This window comes from Trachypithecus francoisi, unplaced genomic scaffold (genome assembly GCF_009764315.1).
Source record: "Trachypithecus francoisi isolate TF-2019V2 unplaced genomic scaffold, Tfra_2.0 Lachesis_group3, whole genome shotgun sequence".
Taxonomy (NCBI): Eukaryota; Metazoa; Chordata; class Mammalia; order Primates; family Cercopithecidae; genus Trachypithecus; species Trachypithecus francoisi.
The window spans coordinates 16,610,500-16,636,881 of NW_022681468.1; the positions used below are offsets into that span (position 1 = coordinate 16,610,500).

At 43.4% G+C, this 26,382-nt stretch overlaps 1 protein-coding gene across 4 annotated transcripts in view; it reads left to right on the top strand.

Annotated features, from left to right (window-relative positions):
• The window catches only part of NRDE2 (NRDE-2, necessary for RNA interference, domain containing), a 55,874-nt gene that overhangs the window by 11,863 nt on the left and 17,629 nt on the right, over positions 1-26,382 (top strand). For 2 of the 4 annotated variants that reach the window (XM_033191621.1, XM_033191625.1), the window contains exons 2-8: positions 2,997-3,105; positions 4,306-4,539; positions 9,165-9,314; positions 17,645-18,092; positions 18,907-19,312; positions 20,643-20,776; positions 24,465-24,585. In XM_033191621.1, the coding sequence (XP_033047512.1) occupies positions 2,997-3,105; positions 4,306-4,539; positions 9,165-9,314; positions 17,645-18,092; positions 18,907-19,312; positions 20,643-20,776; positions 24,465-24,585 (1,602 nt within the window). Of the gene's footprint in view, positions 1-2,996; positions 3,106-4,305; positions 4,540-4,568; positions 4,877-9,164; positions 9,315-17,644; positions 18,093-18,906; positions 19,313-20,642; positions 20,777-24,464; positions 24,586-26,382 lie in introns of those variants that run through there. The other 2 variants (XM_033191622.1, XM_033191623.1) reach the window with 2 other exon arrangements.

Here is a 26,382-nt window from a genome sequence, read left to right on the forward strand (position 1 = left end):
GTGGCTCAAGCCTGTAATCCCAGCACTTTGGGAGGCCGAGACGGGCGGATCACAAGGTCAGGAGATCGAGACCATCCTGGCTAACACGGTAAAACCCCGTCTTTACTAAAAAATACAAAAAAACTAGCCGGGCGAGGTGGCGGGCGCCTGTAGTCTCAGCTACTTGGGAGGCTGAGGCAGGAGAATGGCGTGAACCCGGGAGGCGGAGCTTGCAGTGAGTTGAGATCCGGCCACTGCACTCCAGCCTGGGTGACAGAGCGAGACTCCATCTCAAAAAAAAAAAAAACAAAAAACAAAAAACAAAAAAAGGATTGTAATCCCTATAATCACCAAGTGTCAAGGGAGGAACCGATGGGAGGTGATTGGATCCTGGAGGCAGTTCGCCCTGTGCTGTTCTTGCAATAGTGAGTTCTCATGAGATCTGATGGTTTTATAAGGGGCTCTTCCCCCTTGGTTCTTTACTCTTTTCTCTGCTGCCACCACATCAAGAAGGTCCTTGCTTCCTCTTCGCCTTCCACTATGATTGTGAGTTTCCTGAGGCCTCCCCAGCTATGTGGAACTGCAAGTCAATTAAACCTCTTTCCTTTATGAATTACCCAGTCTTGGGTATTTCTTTATAGCAGTGTGAGAATGGACTAATACAGTTACTGTAAGGAGCTAATATCCAGAATAAAGAACTTCTTCAGAGAATATCTGTGATTGGCTAATAAACACATGAAAAGATGTTCAGCATCATTAGTCATTAGGGAAATGGAAATCAAAACTACAGCAAGATAACACATCACACCCACTAGGATGACTGTAATAAAAAAGATAATATAACCAAAAAGGATATGGAGAAATTGGAATTCTTGTACATTGTTAATGAGAATCTAAAATGGTACAGCTACTTTGGAAAACAATCTGGCAGTTGCTCAAAATGTTAAACATGAGTTACCGTGTCATCCAGCAGTTCTGCTCCTAGGTGTCCACTCAAGAGAAATGAAAATGTGTCCATATGAAAACTTGTACAGAAATATTCCGAGTAGTAGTATTCATAATAGCTAAAAAGAAGAAATAATCCAAGTGTTCATGAACTAACAGACAGGTAAAATGTGGTAAATCCATAAAATGGGATATTATCTGACAATAACAAGGAATGAGGTAGTGATAGACACTACAGCATGGATGAACCTTGAAAACTTTGTGGAAAGTTACAGAAGACCACATATATTATATGAGCTCATTTATATTAAATGTCCAAAATAGGCAAATCTAGAGCGATAGAAAGCAGATTAGTGTTTGGCTAGGCGTGAGGTGGGCGGGGCAGGGAAGCAGGAGGTGGGTGATAGGGATGGACTGCTAATAGGTCTGAGGTTTTGTTTTGGGATGATGAAAATGTTTTAAAGTTCTGGAGACGGCTGCACAACTCTGTAAATATACTAGAAATCTGTCAAATTGTACATGAATAATGGCTGAAACTTATGGTATGTAAATTATATCTCAATAAAACTGTTCAAAAATGCAGTTTCCCTCTTCTTTTGTATCTTCAACCATTTAACGGGTTCTTCCTCTTCAGGATATGAATATTCTCTGGCCTCCCATCCTAAAACAAAACAGGACAAAATACAAACCCCACTGTGGGCTCCCTTGCTGCTGCCATCCCATGTTTTTTTCTTCCCGTCACAGCTAAGACTCCTAAAAGTTAGAAAGTAAGTAATTTAGAAATAGTTCACTGTAGAAAAGTAAGAAATTATGGATAAGCAGAAAGAAGAAAATCTTTAGACATTTAATATAATCACCTAGAGATAATCACCACAGTATTAACATTTATATAATTTTACATTAAAAGTTGACATCTCGGGTTTTTATTTCCAAAGAAGAATACTATTATAAGGAAAGGTTTGTTAAGTTAGTGTACTAAGGTAGAACATGGAATATTTTAAAAAATAGCTTAATCTTCTGTAATAATATTAAGCATGGTGGGCTTTTATGCATGATTTTGTTTTGTTTTGTTTTGTTTGAGGTAGAGTCTGACTCCGTCATCCATGCTGGAGTGCAGTAGCGCAATACTGGCTCACTGCAACCTCTGCCTCCTGGGTTCAAGCAATCTCCTGCCTGAGCCCCCCCAGTCGCTGGGTTTACAGGCGTGAGCTACCACACCCGGCTAATTTTTGTATTTTTTTTTTTTTTTTTTTTTTGAGACGGAGTCTCGCTCTGTCACCCAGGCTGGAGTACAGTGGCCGGATCTCAGCTCACTGCAAGCTCCGCCTCCCGGGTTTACGCCATTCTCCTGCCTCAGCCTCCCAAGTAGCTGGGACTACAGGCGCCTGCCACCTCGTCCGGCTAGTTTTTTGTATTTTTTAGTAGAGACGGGGTTTCACCGTGTTAGCCAGGATGGTCTCGATCTCCTGACCTCGTGATCCACCCGTCTCGGCCTCCCAAAGTTCTGGGATTACAGGCTTGAGCCACCACGCCCGGCCAAATTTTTGTATTTTTACTAGAGATGGTTTTTCACCATGTTGGCCAGGCTGGTGTTGAACTGCCAACCTCAGGTGATCTGCCCTCTCAGCTTCCCAAAGTGCTGGGATTACAGGTGTGAGCCACCACGCCCAGTCAATTTGATTTTTTAACTGTTAGGAATTGTCTGAATCAAATTTGAGGTCATAAAAACCTAATGCTCTGGAAGTATTCATACTCATTAGACTGTGGACGGATGGAATGCATAATGCCTTGTTGCCTTTTAGCCCATACTTATTACATGGCTTTTGCTTAAGCTGCAGCTTGATATCATGGAAGGATTTTGGTCTTGAATATTTTCGAGTGTTTTAAAGCCATGCCCTGTGAAATAAAAATTTCATGGATTCTGTTCAACTTCTATGGACTTTGGACTGACTATTCAAAATTGGCTGACATTGGCTGTGAATTAGGATGTCAGCTGATAAGATGGATAGATCTCCTGCTTTAGAATCATATTGAACTAATTTCATTGATCTTTTCTCCTTTTGCCTGTGCAGAGTTAGACTGGCTGAGCAACCCAAGCTTCTGTGTTGGATCCCTAACGTCCCTGAGCCAACAGACTGAAGCAGTCCCAGCCCATGTTTCTGAAGGGTCACCGCTGACAAGGTAGTTTTTGTTTGACAGATGTGTTTTCGTTTTTGTCAGTTTACTATCTATAGCTTAGCTGAAATGATGCTCCTTAGAAAACTCTAATAAAAGAGCTATGCAAAGCTCTTACTTAAAGTAATGAGGTGATCTTTGACTATTTTCCCTTACCTCTTGTGTTAATTTTTTTTTTCTTTGCTTTGCAGTGGCAAGTACGTGACACAGTTAGTGCCTGTAATTAGGCCAAGAGGGAAATGGCATCATTGTGATTCTCAAGTAACTTTACTAGCCTCATTAGTAACCTTTAGAATATCATAATTCAGATTTTTTTTTAGTTGCATTTTCAACCCTTTTGTAAAAATACAGGGAGCTTGTATAATATAAGACTAAAAATGACATGAAAACATCAGGGAAAGCAAGATGGCACACATCTCTCCTCAACTGTGAAAGAATTTTGTTTTAGATCATTGAACTGAGAAATAAGTTCTCTCACAAATATACACTAGATGATTTCATTAATAGGGTTAATAGGCTTTGAAACCCCATACTCTAAATGTGTAAGAAGCCTCTGGAAATTGAGACTAGTTGATGCGTGAGAGGAAGCTGGTAGATATTTCAGTAATGAGGAAGAAGAGCTCATTGTCATCTCTGAAAACATGGACCACAATTAAATGTTTTGTTTTGTTTTTTTCTATTAACGACATGCTGACGTAATATGTGGCACTGAAAATAAACCTTTTATAATGATTTTTTTTTTTGAAATTTGTTTTTTTTTTTTTAAATAAAGATGAGGTCTTGCTACGTTGCCCAGGCTTGTCTCAAACTCCCAAGCACCTTCAGCAGTTCTCTTGCCTTGGCATCCCAAAGTGCTAGGATTATAGGAGTGAGTCTCCACACCCAGCCAACCTTTAATAATGTCTTAAAAAATACTATATTTGATAAGTGGTAGGTTACTTTCATTTAAAGATGTATAAGTATGGAAGTATAGGTTTAGAAACTATTAAAATTAGAATTTCTTCACCTGTTTTTATTTTAGGTCCAATTCCTGAGTCTTGCTGGTGAGGTGTAATCCAGGAAGCTACTGTATAATATATGGGCAAATAGTAAATCTGTGTGAACGTGTTTAGAGTTCCCTCGCAACTATTCGTTGACTTATTTACATAGTATTATTTTTCCTATATCTTTTTAGAAAGTAATTCTAATGTTGGTTTTCCCAAACAGGAGTCTTCTGAAATCAGAGCCTTCAGATGAAAGTGACACTAACCAAAAGCTCAAACAAATAAGCAGAAAAAAGAAGAAAGAGAAAAAGAAGAAAAGGAAGCATCAGCATCATAAGAAAACAAAGAGGAAGCATGGGCAGTCGAGTAGCAGCAGGTCCGAGACAGACACCGATTCTGAAAAGGACAAACCTTCCAGAGGCATCGTAGGCAGTAAAAGGGAATCTGAGAAACCAAAGTAGGTTGCTGTTCTCAAGCACCTATGGTATTTTAAGTCCTGAGTTTTTCTCCCTTAATTGTTGTCACAAATTAGATACTCGAATAACCATGTAGTCACTCAATCAGAAGAGAGCTCTACCATTATATCAGCTTAAAACAGAGAAGGAAAAAAATTAAGGACATAATTTTATTTGAGAAATGTTATTTAGACATAGTGATGATTGTGTGAGTCTGGTTCAGACAACAAGTCCTTGGGATTTTCAGAAGATGGCAGATGTGCCGCGGCGGGTCTGTGAGTCAGTGCACCTCAGAGATGAGGGATCCCCCTCTGAGAGCTGTGGGTCTCCACGCTCACGGTAAGGGAAGCATCTTTCTCTGCCTTCATCTATCTTTCATTCAGTCACTGCTGTCAACTCCTGTGTGTATACATGATCACACACCCTTTTAAGATTAACATAGCACTTAAATAATTGTTACATTTGTCCTTTTCCTTTTCTCTTTTTTTTTTTTTTCTTTGAGACGGAGTCTCGCTCTGTCGCCCAGGCTGGAGTGCAGTGACCGGATCTTGGCTCACTGCAAGCTCCGCCTCCCGGGTTTACGCCATTCTCCTGCCTCAGCCTCCCCAGTAGCTGGGACTACAGGCGCCGGCCACCTCGCCCGGCTAGTTTTTTTTGTATTTTTTAGTAGAGACGGGGTTTCACTGTGTTAGCCAGGATGGTCTCGATCTCCTGACCTCGTGATCCGCCCGTCTCGGCCTCCCAAAGTGCTGGGATTACAGGCTTGAGCCACCATGCCCGGCCCCTTTTCTCTTTCATATTTGTTTAAGACCACTATGTCGAAGGTGGTGGAAAACAGCTCATGACTATAGTATTTCCATTACTTGGGGGCTTTATTTCTCCCATATGTTACTCTGATTTCTTTTTTTTTTTTTTTTTTTGTTGGCGGGGGGACAGGGTTTCACTTCTGTTTCCCAGGCTGGAGTGCAGTGACGTGATCTTGGCTCACTGCAACCTCTACCTCCCGGGTTCAAGTGATTCTCTTGCCTCAGCCTCCCGAGTGGCTGGGATTACAGGCATCTGCCACCACGCCTGGCTAATTTTTTGTATTTTTAGTAGAGACAGGATTGCACCATGTTGGCCAGGCTGGTCTTGAACTCCTCACCTCAGGTGATCCACCCACCTCGGCCTCCCAAAGTGCTGGGATTACAGGCATGAGCCACTGAGGCCTACTCTGCTTTCTACCTTGAGCATGTTGTTCAATTCATTCTACAGGATGGACACAGCATAGGTGCTCAATACACCTTTTTCTCTGTGCCTAGTTGAATGTCTTCCTAAGTAGAGGGGTATTTGCCTGTAGTTAGGACAGGTGATGTATGGTGAAATTACCGAATTATTGCTCATTTAACTTTCTCCTTTTTTTGCTCATATGGTCTAGAAGAGAGAAAACCTAGGTACCTGTCTAGAACATCTCTAAAAAAGAAATAGTGCTGTTGAGATTTTTGCAACTCTTCAGGATTTTTTTTTTCCTTTTTTAGACAGAGTCTCATTCTGTCACCCAGGCTGGAGTACAGTGGTGTGATCTTGCCTCACCGCAACCTCTGCCTCCCGGGTTCAAGCGATTCTCTTGCATCACCCTCCCAAGTAGCTGGGACTACGGGCACGCACCACCCCACCCAGCTAATTTTTGTATTTTTCGTAGAGATGGGGTTTTGCCGTGTTGGCCAGGCTGGTCTCGAATTCCTGGCCTCAAGCAGTCCAGCTGCCTCAGCTTCCGAAAGTGCTGGGATTACAGGCATGAGCCACTGCGCCCGGCCTTCAGGAGTTAGTTACTTCCATTGTGTGCTTAGAAGTCCCATTGATGTCAGCGAGGGCTCTGTGTTGGAGCAAGTCTGGAAACTGGCCCTTAATGTTTGCATTCCAAGAGGCAGTCACTGCAGGCTTATGGGATCCCTCTGATAACAGATCAGTGTTGGAGAGCTCTACCTGTAACCCAAGCTTGTTTTTTTTTTTTTTTTTTTTTTTTTTTTTGAGACAGAGTCCTGCTCTGTCGGCCAGGCTGGAGTGCAGTGGCATGATCTCGACTGACTGCAATCTCCACCTCCCAGGCTCAAGCAAGTCTCCTGCCTCAGCCTCCCAAGTAGCTAGGATTACAGGCGTGTGCCACCATGCCTGGCTAGTTTTTGTATTTTTAGTGGAGATGGAGTTTCTCCATGTTGACCAGGCTGGTCCCGAACTCCTGACCTCAGGTAATCCGCCTGCCTCTGCCTCCCAAAGTGCTGGGATTACAGCCATGAGCCACCGCGCCCAGCCCCCAAGCTTACTCTTTAGTGGAAAAAATAAAGCAGTTGAGCAAAAAGGTTCTGAATTTGACTGAATTTTTGAGGGTAGGAATCAGGCCTGTCTTGCTTACCACTATATTCCCACAGCACTTGGTGCACAGGGCCCGATAGAGAGTAAGCACTGAATTCGTTTTTGTTACATGAATGAATGAATATATTGTTGGTATCCTTACTTTTTACTGTGTCTTTAAAGCAAGCTACTTTAATTGTTATGTCTTCCCAAAACTCACCTTTTAGCTACTTGTCCTTTTTTATAGCTGGGGACAATGAGTTTTAAAGGATTTCCCGAAACCACACAGGAACTGTCTTTAGAACTTGAAGGATAGTTAATTTCAGCCTATGCTTAATCATGTCAGGGAATCTTTATAGCCTCTTGATAGTTTTATGATCCAGATAGCATGTTTAAGTTTATTGATATTTTATAGACTATCCTTATTAAGATTGTTCTTGTCCTTCTGTTTTACTGTCTTGTTATTAACTTATGTATTCTCTTCCTGAGAAGGTGACCTGAAAGAATTATTTATTTCCACATAGACAAGGACTACAATATTAGTGAGTTGTGAGAGTCTTTCTGTGATGTCAGGAAAGTGGGTTCATGAGGGTAGCAGATCCTATGAGACTCTGTTTCAGGGTGATGACAAATGACTTCCCCAGAGGCCACAGCTACTAACTGACCTTGAGTTTCTGGGATGAGCTTTCCCTCACCTTTAGGTGGAGGCAGCCCTTCCTTGCACACAGCCCGGACTACCACATCCTGCTTCCTTAGCTCAGTACCACCAAGGGGAGAGGAAAGGACCTGTTGACTCCTCAGGGGTGGTCTGCAGCTGGCCTCTCCTTTTTTTCTCCCAGTTGGCTTTCCATCTCTTTCTTGAGTGCATCAATCAGTTTGCAGTAGGCTCTCCACCTTTTCATTGCGTCTTACGGCTTTTGTAGACAGAGAGCCCTCTGCAGTTGTTCTGAAGGGAAATGTATTGAAATCTCCGTACATTAACCTGAGGCTCATCATTCAACAACTATTTATTGAGTAGCTAGTGTTCCTGAAATGCCATTCCCTTGTATTCCCTGCCAAGAATAACTAAGAAGCCTCCAGAATCTTTATTTCTACCTGGGCAGAGCTGAAAAGCAGAGATGGAGCAACAGTTAATGGCTGTTTTGACTACTTTGGCACCTTCTTGTGTCAGCAGCATTATGAACTGATTTTCTTTAGAGGAAGAAGATGTTAGATGCCAGAAAAACCTTCCCTCCCTCTCACTTAACGCCCTGGGAGTGGTTCCTTTTGTATCTGAGCTGAAAGTCTGCCACCCTACACATTGGTTCAGAGAGATAGATTAGGGTCTTGTCTTCAAGGGAGCCTCGTGATTCTGCCCTTTATGTACAAGGTCCAGACGTATAAGCAAAACGGCAAACAGAGTCCAGACCATAAAAATGAGACTGAGACCAAGCCTAAGTAATGTTGGAGGCTGAACAGTTCAGAGCAATGGCTTTTTTGAGAGGTTTTGAGTTGGAATAAACTATCTAGGCACTTTCAAGTAAGTTAGGTGAAGTTAGGGCACTGCAAGTCGGTGCTTGTCACCTTGGGAGGTGTGGGAGTTCCCTCTGCCTAGCCCTCTAAGGTGCCTCAGAGCAGGAATACTTTTTAAGAAAAGACTTTGTTAGGCCGGGCGCGGTGGCTCAAGTCTGTAATCCCAGCACTTTGGGAGGCCGAGACGGGCGGATCGCGAGGTCAGGAGATCGAGACCATCCTGGCTAACACGGTGAAACCCCGTCTCTACTAAAAATACAAAAACTAGCCGGGCGAGATGGCGGGCGCCTGTAGTCCTAGCTACTCGGGAGGCTGAGGCAGGAGAATGGCGTAAACCCGGGAGGCGGAGCTTGCAGTGAGCTGAGATCCGGCCACTGCACTCCAGTCCGGGCAACAGAGCGAGACTCCGCCTCAAAAAAAAAAAAAAAAAAGGAAAAGACTTTGTTTATAAATATATTTGAAATTCAAGGTTACAGTAATCTAAATGAAACATTTTAAAAGAACTCCTGTATACCTGTATTCTTCAGGTTAATTTTTGAGATAGGAAGACTTCTTTTGTTGGTAGAGTGTCATTTAATGGTGACAGGTTTTGCTTTATTTTTTAAAATTCTTTGCCCAGAATGAGAGTCCTCTTCCATCTCTGTGGCACATGTACATTTTATGTACTTGGGCATGTTGGATGCTATGTGGAGTTTGAAGTGCTTAACTCTCATATTGCTGAAAATGCCAACTGTGTCTCTGGAAGATTTTTAAAGTGCTTCTCCCTTCTTCCTTTGTCTCACAGTCAAGGAAATAATGCTGCAGCTGATACTGGACATCGCTTTGTTTGGCTTGAGGACATTCAGGCTGTGACGGGAGAAACCTTCAGAACAGATAAGAAACCAGATCCTGCGAACTGGGAGTACAAGTCTCTCTACCGAGGGGATATAGCAAGGTAGCCACCTTGTTTTGCCCCAATTTTCGCTGTAGGAAAGTAACTTTTTTCTCCTCGGAACTCTCTTGGCACTGTCTGTCTGCCTGTTTCTGTCTTTCATCAGTTCTGTTGGGTTTTATTTATTGCATTGTTCAGGCACATGTCTTATCTCATATTCTAAAATGAAAGCTTAATGCTTGAATTCAAGTCAGATTAATCTTATTTATCCTTGGTGCTTGCCATAGTGCCTGGCACAGTAGGCGTTCTATAAGTATTTGTTGAATAAGTGAATCCAAAAGTACCTTGTAATAATAAATTGTGACAGAATATCTGGTAACCATTTGGTCTAACCTATATGCCATTTTTTAAAGTGACAAAGCTTTTATTTATCCACCCCCAACTTCTGTCATTTAAAAAATGACATTTAGTGGTAAGGACTTTCTCAAAATGTTTCTAGCATACACCATCAGATAATCATAAAAATCATTAAAAAAATCATAAAAAATAGGTGATACTTGCTTTAGTAATAGAGTTTGAACTTTTCCCCTCTAATCTGGCAATCGAAAATATTGAGTACTTACTAAACCCTTTAGACCAAACTTGTCCAACCCAAATTTGTAAACTTTCTTAAAACATTATGACCTTTTTTTGTGATTTTTTTTTTTTTTTTTAACTCATCAGCTCTTATTAGTGTTAGTATATTTTATGTGTGGCCCAAGACAATTATTCATCCAATGGGGCCCAGGTAAACCAAAAGATTGGATACGGTATTAGTCCATTTTCGTACTATTGTGAAGAAATACCCGAGACTGGGTAAATTATAAAGAAAAAGAGTTTTAATGGACTCACAGTTCTACATGGCTGGGGAGACTTCACAATCATGGCAGAAGGTGAAAAAGGAGCAAAGGCAAGTCTTACATGGTAGCTGCTCTTTATAAAACCAGGGGAATTGCCCTTTATAAAACCATCAGCTCTCGTGACACTCACTATCACGAGAATGGCACGGGAAAGACCTGCCCCATGATTCAATTACCTCGCACCAGGCCCCTCCCACGATGTGGGGATTATGGGAGCTACAGTTCAAGATGAGATTGGGGTGGGGACACAGCCAAACCGTATCTCATACCCCTGCTTTAGACATTTAGTACTTTGTAAGAAACCGTGAGGAACATAAAGAACAGTAACACACAATCTGTTCCCAAATAGTTTACAGATAGTGAGAATTGAAGACAGAGAATCATCAGTTTTAGAATACAAAGACAAGAGGAGATCTTGAAGATTATTATTCTTTATAGACTAATGACTTTGTGAAATAAATTTCCATTTCCATTATTTTGCTGTGTCTCCAAATTTTAATCCTGTTGTCACTTATCCTGACATTATACCTCACCATGTAAGCAATTCCAACTAAAATTTCCTTCCTGATGAGTTGTTTTATTCAGTACATATTTAATCTACCTACTGTCAGTGGAAACTTTATGGTTGAGCATAACCGACTGTTATATTTTTAATGTATTCATGTATTTTTGAGTTATCTTAATGCTCCTTGAGGTATTACTTGGTTTTCTGTGCCACCAAAGGCACACCCAGATGTGGTAGATTCCCAAGAAAAGATGGGCAGTTGGGCCAGGCATGGTAGCTCATGCCTGTTATCCTAGCACTTTGGGAGGCTGAGGTGGGTGGATCACTTGAGGTCAGGAGTTCGAGACCAGCCTGGCCAACATGGTGAAACCCCATCTTTACTAAAAATACAAAAATTAGCTGGGCATGTTGTTGCATGCCTGTAATCCCAGCTACTGGGAGGGCTGAGGCAGGACAATCGCTTGAACCTGGGAGATGGAGGTTGCAGTGAGCCGAAATTGTGCTACTGCACTCCAGCCTGGGTGACAGAGTGAGACTCCATCTCAAAAAAAAAAAAAAAATAATAAGATGGGCAGTCAACAAACAAGATTGGACATGAGGTAGTGGCCATGGTGCTGTGTGTGTTGTTTCACTTAAGTCAGCCTGTCTGATCCTCACAGCTGCTTGTGAGGAGGAAGAGGAGAACCCTTTTCATTTTACAAATGAGGAAAAGAAATTGCGGAGAGGTTAAGTAACTGCACAAGATCATGCAGCCAGGCAGCCACAGGGTTGGGATTTGAACCCTCATGTCTCTGACTTCACATTTCAAATGTTCTTTCACTGCCCATGCAGAAAGATGAGACAGGGTGTGTTGGTAGGACGTTTTCTAGATTTGGAAACAGAGGACTCTGGTTCTCATTCTGACTTTGCCATTTACTAGCAATATAGTTCCAGGCAAGTCATCCGACCTGTCTGAGCCTCTGTTGCTTCCTTTGTAAATTGGAAATTGCAACTTCTGCCATGGCTTGTGCTCAAATATCAGAATATTTGATATGGAATTGGAAATTGGTATGCAAATATAAAGAGTTAGTATTTATTAATAGATGAAAAGAGGAGAACGTATTAACAAAGAGTGGCTTCTTGAGCTTCTGCTAATGAATGGCACAGACTTAGGAAGGAAGTAATTGGAAACAGCCTTATTAATCTAAACCTCAAGGATACCACTGCTAAAGGGCTTAGGGCATTGTGATTTCCTAGCCATTTGGTAAAGTTTACACAAGACACATCTTGCCTGGATTAGTAGCTGGATTAGTAACTGTTAGTGTCCAGCTCTGAGAAGATATTGATACCATGGCCATCTGAGCTGGTCAGAAGACAGTGGGAATACTGTCACTGAGCAATGGGCTTAATGCCTCAAGTGCATAGAAGTCAATACTATGGCACCAGCTTTTGAGAGAAGCAGCAGCTTTATTGCAAGGTCAATAGGAGGCATCACTTGAATTTGTCTCCCCCAAATGGGGTCTGTGTTTTAGAGGAAGAGAGTAACTGTGAGGGAGATAGGAAACTGCATCGAGGCGTGATTTGATTGCGTTATGGAGACAGACAGTGTAGGGTTCTTGTCTCTTTTTTTTTTTCTATTGAGACGGAGTCTCGCTCTGTCTTGCAGGCTGGAGTGCAGTGACGCAATCTTGACTCACTGCAACCTCCGCCTCCTCTCTGCCTCAGTCTCCTAAGTAACTGGGACTACAGGTGTGTGCTACCATGCCCGACTAATTTTTTTTTTTTTTTCCCGTATGCCACTAAAATTTGCCCGAGTTTATTCAACCTGCATTCATTTTGATTGCCTGGAGCTTTGGATTTAATTCTTCCATCCCACTTTGTATCTTCCATTTGCTTCACTCTCTCTAGCTTTTATTCTTTCTTTCTCTTTTCCATTGGGCCAGTGCACCTGACCCAACTCACATGCGTGGACTCTGGGAAGGTAAATGCCTGGCTAATTTTTTTGTATTTGTGTATTTTTAGTAGAGATGGGCTTTCACCATGTTAGCTAGGATGGTCTCAATCTCCTGACCTCGGCCTCACTAAGTGCTGAGATTACAGGCATGAGCCACTGTGCCCGGCCTGTGGGTTCTTGGCTCTTAAGTTCATGTGGCAGCAACTCCCCTCACTTCTTAATTTGGTCCGTGCTCCTTGGTTCAGGTACCTTGGTTCCCTATGTGGTTAATTAACATTTTTGTTCCCTGGCTTTGGGGTCACCAATTGGGCACACTTGATTCACCTGCATGAGCTTGTGACTGGCAAGCTGTGGGTCCACTGCAACTGAAAAACAACTCATCATTCTGTTATTGACAAAGTTGAAGTAGTTTGAACTGGTTCTGCAGTTAACAATTTTGTGTCGGGTACTGAATTTTCACATTTTAGGGGGAACACTGACACACTGAGAGCATTGAAATGAAGGTGAACACTTAAAATTTGACTAGCACTGTCATGTGAGGACTAGATGGGCATTTGGCCTAGGCGGGGATATGATCATTGTTTTTTTCTTTTTTTCTTTTTTCCCCCCATCCCACCCCCGATCATTGTCTTTTAAGCTTGGTTGGACTGTCCTTTGGAGGCTGGATTGACAATGTTTTGTGTGGCTTGTCAAGTTAGAACCAGTACTAATGAGTGGAAGTTCCAGGAGGTCAGATTTGACTCCGTATAGAGTAGCACGTTGTCTACGCCTGTGAGCATCCCACTGTGACACTGTACGGGAGGATTGTGGTGAGCAGGGGTTAGGTTCTAAAGTTAGTGTATAACTTGAAAATTAGAGTCAAACTATATTTGGAAAATTCCTTAAGACTAATATACTGTCTGATAGTGAAGTTCAGCTCAGTCAGTTTTTTCTCCATTTTTGGAATAGATTGTTATTTCTTTGGCTATATACCAGATAAAATAGTTGGCTTATGTTTAGGAGCCAACTTTGATAAAATAATAGTTTAAACTTATCTAACCCTTACTGTATAGCAGACACTCTTCTAAGGACTTTACATATATAAAGATTTTTGGCCAAGTGCAGTGACCCATACTTGTAGTGCCAGCACTTTGGGAGGTCAAGACAGGAGGATTGCTTCAGGCCGGGGGTTCAAGACAAGGCTCAACAACATAGTAAGGCTGTGTCTCTACAAAAAATTTAAAAATTAGCTGAGTGTGGTGGCGTATGCCTGTAGTCCAGCTATTCAGGAGGCTGAAGCGGCAGGACTGCTGAAGGAGTTTGAGGCTGCAGTGAGCTATATTGCATCACTGCACTCCAGCCTGGGCAACAGAGGGAAACCCTACAAATTTTTTTGTAGACCGGTGCAGTGGCTCACTCCTGTAATCCCTGTATTTTTAGTAGGGATGAGGTTTCACCATGTTAGCTGGGATGGTCTCAATCTCCTGACCTCGTGATCCGCCTATCTTGACCTCCCAAAGTGCTGAGGTGGGCGGATCGCTTGAGGTCAGGAGTTCAAGACAGCCCGGCTAAATTTTATATTTTTAGTAGAGATGGGGTTTTACCATGTTGGCCTTAATTGATCCACCCACCTCAGCTTCCCAAAGTTCTGGGATTACAGGTGTGAGCTACCACGCCTGGCTGTTAGTTGATTATTTGATAAGGATTTTATAGGAAAAGTGCCTTCATTTGGGGAAACTTTGTGTTAAATTGCAGCCTAGGTCCTGTATAATTGTTAAGATCTTATGCTAAGTGATAAATTGGATACAACCTAAATGTCTAACAATTGGGAAATGGTTAAATAAATTATGGCACATTCATACAATGGAACAGTTTGAAGTCAATAAAAATTATATTTTCTAAGATTAATGGTATAGGGAGATGCTTAAAAGTAGGAAGGAAGGCCTGAAACTATGTGATATCAACTATTTTTAAAAAGGATGTATGTGCACACATATAAATACATACCGAAACACATACAGTGTCTGAAAGTAGATAGTAATATAGGCCAGTAACAGTTTTCTCCTTCCCTTATCATTTCCATCTAATTTGTTATAAAAATACAGCTGTTAGTTTAAAGTCAGGAAACAGTAAACATTTTTCAAGAGATTATACGAATATCTAAAATATTGTATATTTTTTGTGAGACTAATGAGAATCAATACTATTAAAAGAGGACTAAGGAGAACAAAACTAGCTTTTTAACTTTGTTCCTTAGGAATAGTAGCCTTGTTTAGAACTACATTAGTGCAATTTTTTTTTTTTTTTTTTTTTTGTTTGAGACCGAGTCTCACTCTGTTGCCCAGGCTGGAGTGCAATGGCTTGATCCCGGCTCACTGCAATCTCCACCTCCTGGGTTCAAGCGATTCGCCTGCCTCAGCCTCCCAAGTAGCTGGGATTATAGTCGTGTGTCACCACGCCCAGCTAATTTTGTATGTTTAGTAGAGATGGGGTTTCATCATGTTAGCCAGACTGATCTCGAACTCCAACTTCTGGTGATCCGCCCACCTCGGCCTCCCAAAGTACCGGGATTACAGACGTGAGCCACCACGCCCGGCCTACATTAGTGCTATTTTATCTCATCACACCTTTGTTAAGGTTCTTTTTGACTCATAAATGGAATGACAAGAGATTATCATGAGATAGTCTAGAAAGTATTGGGAGGGAGGCCAGATAAAAGGTTTGAGAGAGAATGTTTGTGTCTGTGTGAGAAAATAGTCCCCTGCCATGAAATTTGCTGTGTTTGGTCAGTGAGGAGGGCAAAGGCGCTTAGAGAGGGGACCTGTTGATGGTGGAGAAGCCACAGAGGTGAGGGAGAGACCCCGGCCCTGAACCAAGGTGAAGAGCGGAGCTTCCTGGGAGCTGATAGAAGATAAAGGCAGTTCTCCCCTGCCTTTTTCTCCCCACAGCATTTCCAATTTTATTAGGAAAACATTTTATTTTATTTTTTTTTTTTGAGACGGAGTCTCGCTCTGTCGCCCAGGCTGGAGTGCAGTGGCCGGATCTCAGCTCACTGCAAGCTCCGCCTCCCAGGTTTACGCCATTCTCCTGCCTCAGCCTCCCGAGTAGCTGGGACTACAGGCGCCCGCCACCTCGCCCAGCTAGTTTTTTGTATTTTTTAGTAGAGACGGGGTTTCACCGTGTTAGCCAGGATGGACTCGATCTCCTGACCTCGTGATCCGCCCGTCTCGGCCTCCCAAAGTGCTGGGATTACAGGCTTGAGCCACCGCGCCCGGCCTAGGAAAACATTTTAATATACAGCAAAAGTTGAAAGATTTTTACAGTGAATGTTCATATAACTGCCCCCCACATCTACCATTAACTTTGTATTGTACTTGCTTTGCCATATCTGTCCATCCATCAGCCCATCCTATTTCTTTGATGCATTTCAAAGTAAACTGCAGATCAATAAACAACCCCCTATATACTTGAGCATTGGTATTATTAACTAGAGGTCAAGAGTCAATATTTATTTAGTTTTATTACTTTAATCAAAAATGTACATGCAATGTAATGCACAAAGCTTCATTCTCTTGAGTTTCGGGAAATGTATACACGCCTGTATAACCCGAACGTTTATTAAAATGTGAAATATTACTATGACCCCCAAAAGTTTCCTCGTGCTCTTTTCTGGTCAGTTTGCACCCCATTCTCCCAGAGGCAATCACTGTTCTCATTTGTTTCCACCATCAATTCATTGTACCTGTTCTAGAATGTCATGTAGGTGGAATTATGCAGTGTGTACTCTTTTGTATCTGGCTGCTTTCACTCAGCGTAATGTTTTTGAGATCATCCGTCCATAAGGCACTTACCAGTAGCTCCTTTTTACTGCTGGTAGTATTCCATTGTATGGCTGTACCTTCGTTTCCTTATCCATCTTCTATTGATGGACACGTGGACTCTTTCAGTGTTTGGCTGTTAGGAATAAAGCTGTCGAGAACATTTGTGCTCACGTCTTTGTGTAGACATATGCTTTCCTTTTTCTTGGGTAAATATGTAGGAATAGAATTGCTGGGTCATAGGTTAGGTCTGTGTTGAGTTTTTTAAGAAACAGCCAGATCTTTTCCCAAAGTGATTATACCAGGTTACATTCCTGCTGACAGCGGCTGAGAGTCCTGGTTCCTCCACAGGTTACTCACCAACATTTGGTGTTGTCAGCCTTTTACATATTAATTTAAAACTGTTCTAGTTGGTGTGTGGGATACCTCATTGTGGTTTTAATTTGCATGTCCTTGTTGACTAATGATGTTGAGTATTTTTTTTTTATGTGCTTATTGGTTATTCATGTCTTCTTTTGTGGAATTTCAGTTCAGATCTTTTGCCCATTTTTAAAATTGAATTGTTTGCTAACATACATACAGAAAAATGTACAATTTTCCTTAGCTTTTGCCTGTGCAGATATTCAGTAGTCATGTGTTTGTTAACTCTGGGGACGCCTACACGTTCCATAAAAGCGTTTTAGAACCCAACCTCTTTTCCTCTAGAGTAGAAAATAACTAAATGTAATTTCATTTGACATACTTTGTTTCAGGATTAAAAAAAGAATCTTAGGCCTATATGTTACCTTCATAAGTAGGGACACAGGAAAATATTGAGAAAACAGGACTGGTCTAGGAGACAGATGATCCAGGTTCCCAGGCCTCAGTGTCCTTATTTAGGAACAGTTAAGAGAGGGATGATAATTTTTGCCTTGCCTGTCACATATGGCTGTGATGATCAAATGACATAATGTGTGTGACAGTTCTTTACAAGGCTCCAGGAAAATAGAAATTACTAAGATCTAGAAGACAGGCATGATCTGAAATTCATGAGATGTTAGCAAAGAGTTGAAGTGTTATAGGAGGAAGTCAAGCCAGGCAGAAAAAAAGTTAATTGCTAGTCCTTGTGTATCTCCAGATAGAAACAATCTGAAGGTAAGGTGAATTTGGATATATGCAGTGAACCTGCGTAACAAGAGTTTAGGTCTAATGCGCCTTCAGTCATTCAGAGGTAGTACACATATTCCCTCAGTAACTTTTTTTTCTTTTTCTAATATCAGATACAAGAGGAAAGGAGACTCCTGCCTTGGCATTAACCCCAAGAAGCAGTGCATATCTTGGGAAGGGACTTCCACAGAGAAGAAGCATTCACGCAAGCAGGTTGAACGCTATTTTACTAAGAAGAGTGTGGCATTAATGAACATTGATGGAGCTGCCATCAGCAGTAAAACGGAACCTCCGTCATCTGAGCCCATCTCCTTTATACCAGTGAAAGACTTGGAAGATGCAGCTCCTGTTACAACCTGGTTGAATCCTCTGGGGATTTATGATCAGTCAACCACACAGTGGCTACAAGGACAGGGTCCTCCAGAGCAGGAATCAAAGCAGCAGGACACACAGCCAGACAGCGAGAGTGCGGCTCTCAAGGCCAAGGTGGAGGAGTTTAACAGGAGGGTGCGGGAGAATCCTCGGGATACGCAGCTGTGGATGGCATTCGTTGCTTTTCAGGTATGTGTTGCCATCCCAATTCTCTTACCTTAGAAGGACATTCCTGATTTTGGGCAAACTGATGGACTCTGCAGCAATTTTTGAGCTAATGAGGAAATTTGACACTGTGCATACAAAGATCATTAGAGCCTTTGCCCTGAGCTCGCTCAGAGTCCAGTGAGGAGAATGGACATGTGAAGAATACATGCAACCCTGGGGTAGTAAATGCTGTAATGTGTAACTTGGGAGTGGAGTGAGGGGATGATTTGCATTGAGGGAGGAGAGAGAGCTACCAAGAAGGAGAAGGTCAAGTTCAACGCAATCTTGAAAGAAGAAGGGATGTTCACCAGATAGGGAAGGGCATTCCTGAAGTACACACAGAAGAGGCAGAGCTCACAGAGTTGTGAAAGAGAGAGGGCTGCTCAGTGTATTACCCAGTTAGAGCCATGCATTCCCTTTCGAAAACTTGTGGGTTTGTCTGAGTCTCTCATTTTGAACCACTCATACAATTACCATATTTTGTGCCACATTTGGCCCTTTTATTGGTAAGGTCTGCTCTTCAGAAAAGACTTTCAAGGCATTGTATGCCAGTCATTGATACAGAAATCAAAGCTTAAAATGGCAGAGAGTGGACAGTTAAGTGAGAAACACAAGATCAGACCTACCAGGTGACACAAGCACCTTAGGATCCAAGTGTTCTTTAAAAGAAATTGTGGCGAACCGGTGGTTTAAGAAAGTCCCTAGGGGGTCATAAGAAAATCACTACGCTTTGTTGAAACCCTTGAGGATCCCCCAGGTCCATTTGCATTTGTCAATTGGTGTTTTTGTTGTTGAGGACGAGGTCATGAAAAGGCCTGGCCTGTATGCCATCGAGGAAGGAGAGCAGGAAAAGCGAAAGAGGTCCCTGAAGCTCATTCTGGAGAAGAAGCTGGCCATTCTGGAGCGGGCCATTGAGAGCAACCAGAGCAGTGTGGATCTGAAACTGGCCAAGCTGAAGCTCTGCACAGAGTTCTGGGAACCCTCCACTCTGGTCAAAGAGTGGCAGAAACTGATATTTTTGCATCCCAATAATACAGCCCTTTGGCAGAAATACCTTTTATTTTGCCAGAGCCAGTTTAGTACCTTTTCGATATCAAAAATTCACAGTCTTTATGGAAAATGCTTGAGCACTTTGTCTGCTGTTAAGGACGGCAGCATCTTATCTCACCCTGCGTTGCCTGGCACGGAAGAGGCCATGTTTGGTAAGGAGATAACCAGATCCAGTTACGTGGGAGGAGTTAGACTTTCTTTTGGCTTTACTTGAAAATGAAGATCTATTTTTGATTTATTCTAGAAAAAGTCTGAATTGTTTGATAGAACTGATTTTTTAAAAAAAGTATTACGACTCTTTTTGATAACAAATTTGCCCCCAGCTCCCAGGGCAGGTGGGGGCAATAGAGCCAGTAGAGTTAAGATATCACTGGACAAGGTTCTGCTGATTAGCCAAGTAAACAGGCAAATCTCAACTGCTTTGGCAGTCGATGGCCTTATCTGTTGAGATGCGTGTACCTGTCTCACCTAATTACAGGGTCCCAGCAGTAATGTCTGTGAGATGCCCTGACTGGGAACCACTGCATAAAATAGAAGTTTTGGGCATTATTATGCTGTTAACATTTTTGGTCTGTCCTGAAGGAGCCTGGAATATAAATTTTGACAGTATTGAGATGTTGGAGGCTGCATGTTTTGCTGAGCCAGAGCGTATCACTCCTGACCTTGAATCGTGAAGGCTTTGCCCTTCACTGGCTCTGGTGTGTCCTTGGGCAGGTCCTCTTTGAGCCCCAGTTCCTCCATCAGCAACAATACTATAAACCTGCTTTACAGGACTGTGGTGCACAGTAAGCGAGATAATCTGTGGCAAGTCTAGCTCAGTGTCCGGCGTTTATTTGATCACAGCCCCTGTTGCTGAGTATTGATTACTATTGGCATCTAAAGATAGAAATACATTGCTCTCAAAATAATAAGCATTTATCACACTGACACAGAGTCTTGAATTTGTTACTGTTTGTGATCTACTCAAATAGTTTAGTGTTATTTAGTAGCTGGAACTGAACCACAAGTAAGATGAACTGGAATATTCAGACATGGAACTTTAATTTTTTTATAGCCGACTCCGAACATAGGATGAAAGTTGCTGGCGAATAATGCCATCTAGTGATCAATTGAATACAGCTCTTTGCTTCCTGATAAAAATCTGCTACGCCATCCTTTTTCTACAATTTTTCTTGTAATAATGAGCTCTGATTATTTGATAGCATTCAGACCAACCTCTTGATTTATTTTTATGTACTATATATAGTTTTTATTGTTAATATTTGTGTTCTGTGGTTTCATACAAAATTTAGAACAAACATACTTGGTTTATAATACTGTGTGAGATGCTTTAAATCAGGATATATATCACAGCTCTGTAAATTAACGGTGACTGCAGGTAAAAGATGTTCTCAGTGTGTTAATTGCCTGTTTTGAGAAGTACATTCTTTCCCTTTAGTGGTTATCAACCCGGCTTCTTCCCCTTTGCCCTCCTGTTTGCAGCACTCTTTCTTCAGCAGTGCCACTTTCTGCGGCAGGCCGGCCACTCTGAGAAGGCCGTCTCGTTGTTCCAGGCCATGGTGGACTTCACCTTCTTCAAACCTGACAGCGTGAAAGATCTGCCTACCAAAGGACAGGTACCCAGCTCTGCTCGCCTCATCTCTTTCTTTCTGGCTCTTTGGAGGGAGGGAGAGGGGGAAGGTGTGGATAATGAGAGGTGGTGTGGATAATGAGAGGTGGTGTGGTAGTTTTTAAAATGTCATATCCTCCTTTATATCAGTCTGCTGAGGAGGACTTCTTAGAAATAGTTCAGTGATCTGAGGAAAGTTTTGTAATGAAAGTGGTGAGATATGGATAGGTAAAGACACTTCCCCTCCTTCACAACATAAAGGCTGTCTGAGGACCCACCCTCTCATCCTGCCTGCCTTCTTTCTTTTTCCTTTTCTTTTCCCTCCCTCCTTCCTCTCCCTCCTCTTCTTTCTCCTCCCCTCCCTTCATTCCTCCTCCCCCTCCTTCCCCTCCCCTCCCTCTCCCCTCCCTCTCCCCTTCCCCTCCTCTCCCCCTCCCCTTCCCCTCTCTCCCCCTCCCCTTCCCCTCCTCTCCCCCTCCCCTTCCCCTCTTCTCCCCCCTCCCCCCTCCCCCTCCTCTCCTCCCCTCCTCCTCTCCTCCCCTCCTCTCCTCCCCCTCCTCTCCTCCCCTCCTCTCCTCCCCCCTCCTCTCCTCTCCCCTCCCCTCCCCTCCCCTCCCTCTCCCCTTCCCCCTCCTCTCCCCCTCCTCCCCTTCCCCTTCTCCCCTCTGGTCTCCTCCCCTTTCCCCTTCTCTCTCCCCCCCTCCTCCCCTTCCCCTTCTCCCCCTCCTCTCCTCCCCTCCCCTCCCTCTCCCCTTCCCCTCCTCTCCCCCTCCTCCCCTTCCCCTTCTCCCTCTGTCTCCTCCCCTTTCCCCTTCTCCCCCCTCCTCCCCTTCCCCTTCTCCCCCTCCTCTCCTCCCCTCCCCTCCCTCTCCCCTTCCCCTCCTCTCCCCCTCCTCCCCTCCCCTTCTCCCCTCTGGTCTCCTCCCCTTTCCCCTTCTCCCCCCTCCCCTCCCCTTCCCCTTCTCCCCCTCCTCTCCTCCCCCTCCCCTCCCTCTCCCCTTCCCCTCCTCTCCCCCTCCTCCATCCTCCCCTCTTTCCTCCTCTCCTCCCCTCCCCCCTCCCTCCTCCCCCTCCCCCCATCTCCCCTCCCCCCTCCTCTCCCCCTCCCCCCTCCTCCCCCCGCTCTCCCTCTCTCCCCCTCCCCCCTCCCCTCCCCCCTCCTCCCCTCCCCCCTCCTCCCCTCCCTCCTCCTCCCCTTCCCTCCGCTCCTCCCCTCCTCCCCTCCCCCCTTTTCCCTCTCCACTCCATCGCCTTTCCACCTTTGTTTCAATACTGGTTAACTCCCCCAGTCAGGGAATCCGTTGTCATGCCATTTTAAACTTTGTATTACTGTCTTCCATCCTTATGCATTCTAGTTTGGGTCTTGAGTTACTTCCCCAATTAACCTTCTGATTACCCACAATCTTCGCTAGTGTTGCAAATGAAATTACACAAAGGCACCTTGTCAACAGTGAATCTTATTGGGGAAGGGTTCATCCTTTAGATGACAAGCGAACATTGCCTGTGTTTGAGATAAATGAAGATAAGTGAAGAAATAAAGAATTTTTATAGAGCTACGCATATAAGAAAACATATCTTTTCCCTTTTTGCACTAAAGAAAACTCAGTTTTCTACTCTCTAAAGTTGTCTAGTGGAAGATAAATAGAATATATGAGTTTATGGTGAACATTCAAAAATGTTTCTTGAGAGGCCAAGGTCTCCATCATGTGGGAGCTTCATGAATTGCCAGTAAAGACCGTTTTTATCATGATGCTACCTCTAGAAAAAATGGGATTACAGAATTATACCAGTTAAATGACTCTAATCAATCATGAGTAAGCCATGTAGCAGAGTGATTTTAAGACATGCTGTGAGATTTTAAGAATAGCCTGTACTACAGAATTCTCAGCTGACTCTAAGGAGGCTTGTAGGTCAGGATCAGAATTTCTCTCACCCCCTCCCCTGGCCCTTTCCTAAGACGCACTGTGATAAGAACAGAGTGATGGGTGGAGGGTTCTGCCTACGAATGTGACCCATCAAAGATCCACGTGCTTGAGGTTTTAAACACAAACAGCACTTGTAATTCCAAAGTATTTACATGACAACTTTGGAATAAAGTTTCTTACTTAATATTCCATATTGCTTTTCTGACTGAGGGACATTGTTACCATAGACACAGTAGCGTGATTTAACACAGGCAGGTCTGATATCACGGGTCTGTGTTTCTGTGGAATAAACAAATAGATTAGACTCATTTATCACACTATTTTTTTAAAAAAATCCTTTCTTGAGTCAACTTTCTTTCTTCACTTTTACAAGAACCAGACCTCTAAAGAGGGAGCGTCATCTTCCTGGTTCCCCTTCCTGAGGATGACTGACGTGTCAGGACATTTGCCCTGCCCTGACATGACTCTCCTGGACGCCATACTCTTCCAGGCGTGCATGGCACTGCCCAGGGCTCAGGCTGGATAATCCTGTGGCTCCTGGCCCATGCTGTGTCCACTGGAAGCCTGCTTGTCCTCTTCAAAAGGTTTCTTAGGAAAGCTTTCGTTGAGTAGGTTATTGGCTCACTTTTATAGTCCTGTTTCGAGTCAGTAACATGATCACGTTTCTGTTCATTGCTGTGTTCACATTCTGTTCCATGGGGAAAGATTTATTGCCAGGGAGCTGCTTACCACACACTGCAGACCTAATGCCCCAATGAATGAGGGAGGTGCTAATGGGGCCAGGCTTTAAAATGCAGACCTTTAGGCGGGGTGCAGTGGCTTATGCCTGTAATCCCAGCACTTTGGGAGGCTGAGGTGAGCAGATCACCTGAGGTCGGGAGTTGGAGACCAGCCTGACCAACATGGAGAAACCCTGTCTCTACTAAAAAAATACAAAATTAGCTGGGCATGGTGACTCATGCCTGTAATCCCAGCTACTCGGGAGGCTGAGGTAGGAGAATTGCTTGAGCCCGGGAGGCAGAGGTTGCAGTGAGCCAAGATCACACCACTGCACTCCAGCCTGGGCAACAAGAGTGAAACTTGTCTCAAAAAAAAAAAAAAAAAAAAGCAGACGTTTTTACTCCCTGGTTGCCTACCTTGTTCAGATCTGTGCCAACAAGCGTTTACTGAGTCCCTGCGAGGCAGTGAGTATTGTGCCAGGTGTTAGGAATATATAGTTACTTAAGATGTGGTTGTGCTCAAGAGCTCATGATCTTTCTTGTTGGAGCCTTCCTCTCAAAATACCTTGAAAGTGGCATGACTTTAGGAATTAGCTTGGGGGTCCAGTGGCACTAGGTGAACTGGCAGTGCCGCTGTCCCTAGTTAGACTGGCCTGGCAGGATGAGAACTAGGAAACCACTCCCTTCCTACCCAGCTGGAGACCCTTCTTGCTGAACCTCAGCTAGTCTTTTTGTAACCTAATCTTGGGAGTGACCTTCCGTCACTTTTGCCATATTGTGTGTGTTAGAATCACTAGGTCCAGCTCACATGCGAGTGTGAAAACCACTAGGCAGGGGTAGGGTCATGGGGGCTATCTTGGAAGCTGCCTGCCACACTAGATAGTTCTTTTTTCTATGTTGGGGTGTGTAGCATGTATCTACTTCAAAGACTGATGGCAAACATGATTTCAAAGATCATAAGCTTCTCTTATGTCCACCAGCACGGATCTCGCCCACTGACTCAGCAGTTTTGTACAAGTGAGGTCTAACATCCATTCTAAAATCTGAACAGGTGGAATTCTTTGAGCCCTTTTGGGACAGTGGAGAGCCCCGGGCTGGGGAGAAAGGAGCCCGAGGCTGGAAGGCATGGATGCACCAGCAGGAACGAGGTGGCTGGGTGGTCATCAACCCAGGTAAGTCACCTCTCAGTGAAGACGTATACATTTTTTTCTGCTGGAATTTGTTTTTATATCCTCTTGATTATTTGTTTATCTGCTTAAGCTATCAGTAGCTTCAGAACATTGCACAAACATCAAAATGTCAAAAACATGAAGTAGATGTCATGGGTTCCCCTTAGAAGTTTTAAAGCAGTCGACTTATTCCTTCAGTACATAATGCTTTGAGGATTTGAAAGTTTCTGTAATTTTTCTTTTTCCTTTTATAGGTTGCAACTGAAGAAGGAATCTTGTTAATAACTGCCCCAATCCCCATTCTTTTTTTTTTTTTTTTGAGACAGAGTCTCGCTCTGTCACCCAGGCTGGAGTGCAGTGGCACGATCTTGGCTCACTGCAGCCTCTGCCTCCTGGGTTCAAGCAGTTCTCATGCGTCAGACTCCTGAGTAGCCAGGATTACAGCTCCTGCCACCACGCCTGGCTAATTTTTGTATTTTTGGTAGAGATAGGATCTCCATGTTGGCCAGGCTGGTCTCTCTGGTCTCAAACACCTGACCTCCAGTGATCTGCCCACCGCGGCCTCCCAAAGTGCTGAGATTACAGATGTGAGCCACCACGCCCAACCCCATTCTTTTTTAGTGTGTATTTCAGACAGTCTTTTTGTTATCCTGTCGATGTACAGACCAACAGATACTTTGAAAAATACCTTTTTAGGACTACTGTAAAGTAATTATTACCTAGCATTTATATAACTGTCATTTTAAATGACCCCAAAATACTTTCCAGATTTATACTGTAACACACAGCTGCCCAGTATAAATATAATGTGAGCCTCTTGTGTAATTTCAAATTTTCTAGTGACCACATTAAAAAAGTAAAAAGGAACAGATGATGTTAATTTTGATAGTGTATTTTACTTAACCTAGTATATCAAAACATTTCAGCATGTAATCAATATTTTAAAATTATTAACCAGAGATTCAGATGCCAATCACATGCTTTAAAAGGAAAAAAAATTATTAACTAGGTATTTTGCATTCTCTTTTTAGTACTCTTTGAAATCTGGTGTGCATTTTATACTTTTAGCAAATCTCAGTGCAGACTAGCTACTTTTTTTTTTTTTTTTTTTTTTTGAGACAGAGTCTTGGTCTGTCGCCCAGGCTGGGGTGTAGTGGGTCGATCTTGGTTCACTGCAACCTCTGCCTCCCGGGTTCAAGGAATTCTTGTGCCTCAGCCTCCCAAGTAGCTGGGATTACAGGCGTGCACCACCATGCCCACCTAATTTTGTATTTTTAGTAGAGACAGGGTTTCACTATGTTGGTCCAGGCTGGTCTCGAACCCCTGACCTCAAGTAATCCACCCATCTCTGCCTCCCAAAGTGCTGGGATTACCGATGTAAGTCACCACACCCAGCCCAGACTAGCTACTTTTCAAGTGCTTGATAGCCACATATTAATGGTGATGTATTGGACAGCACAACTCTTAGACATTCAGAAACTGCTTCATTCCCTGAAAGGCAGTTCCAGCATAGAGAGAGATCTGCCAGGCAGACGGTTTCATCGAAAGTTCCATAGGGAAAGAGTGATGGACAAGGACTCAGGAGACTGGCTCCCTGCCTAGGCTCAGTGAGCCTCTTTCCACAGGTGTGGCCTTTCTTTGTTTATTCATTTGCACCATGAAAACTTTGGACCAGGCATTGTCTTGCATGACAGTTCAGAGCTCTGGGCCAGGGAGCATCTCTATGGCCACCAAGAAGTGAGAGGGGCCCTTCAGGTGTTTTCGGATAACTCTTCTCTGGGCAGTGCTGCCAGCAGTGAT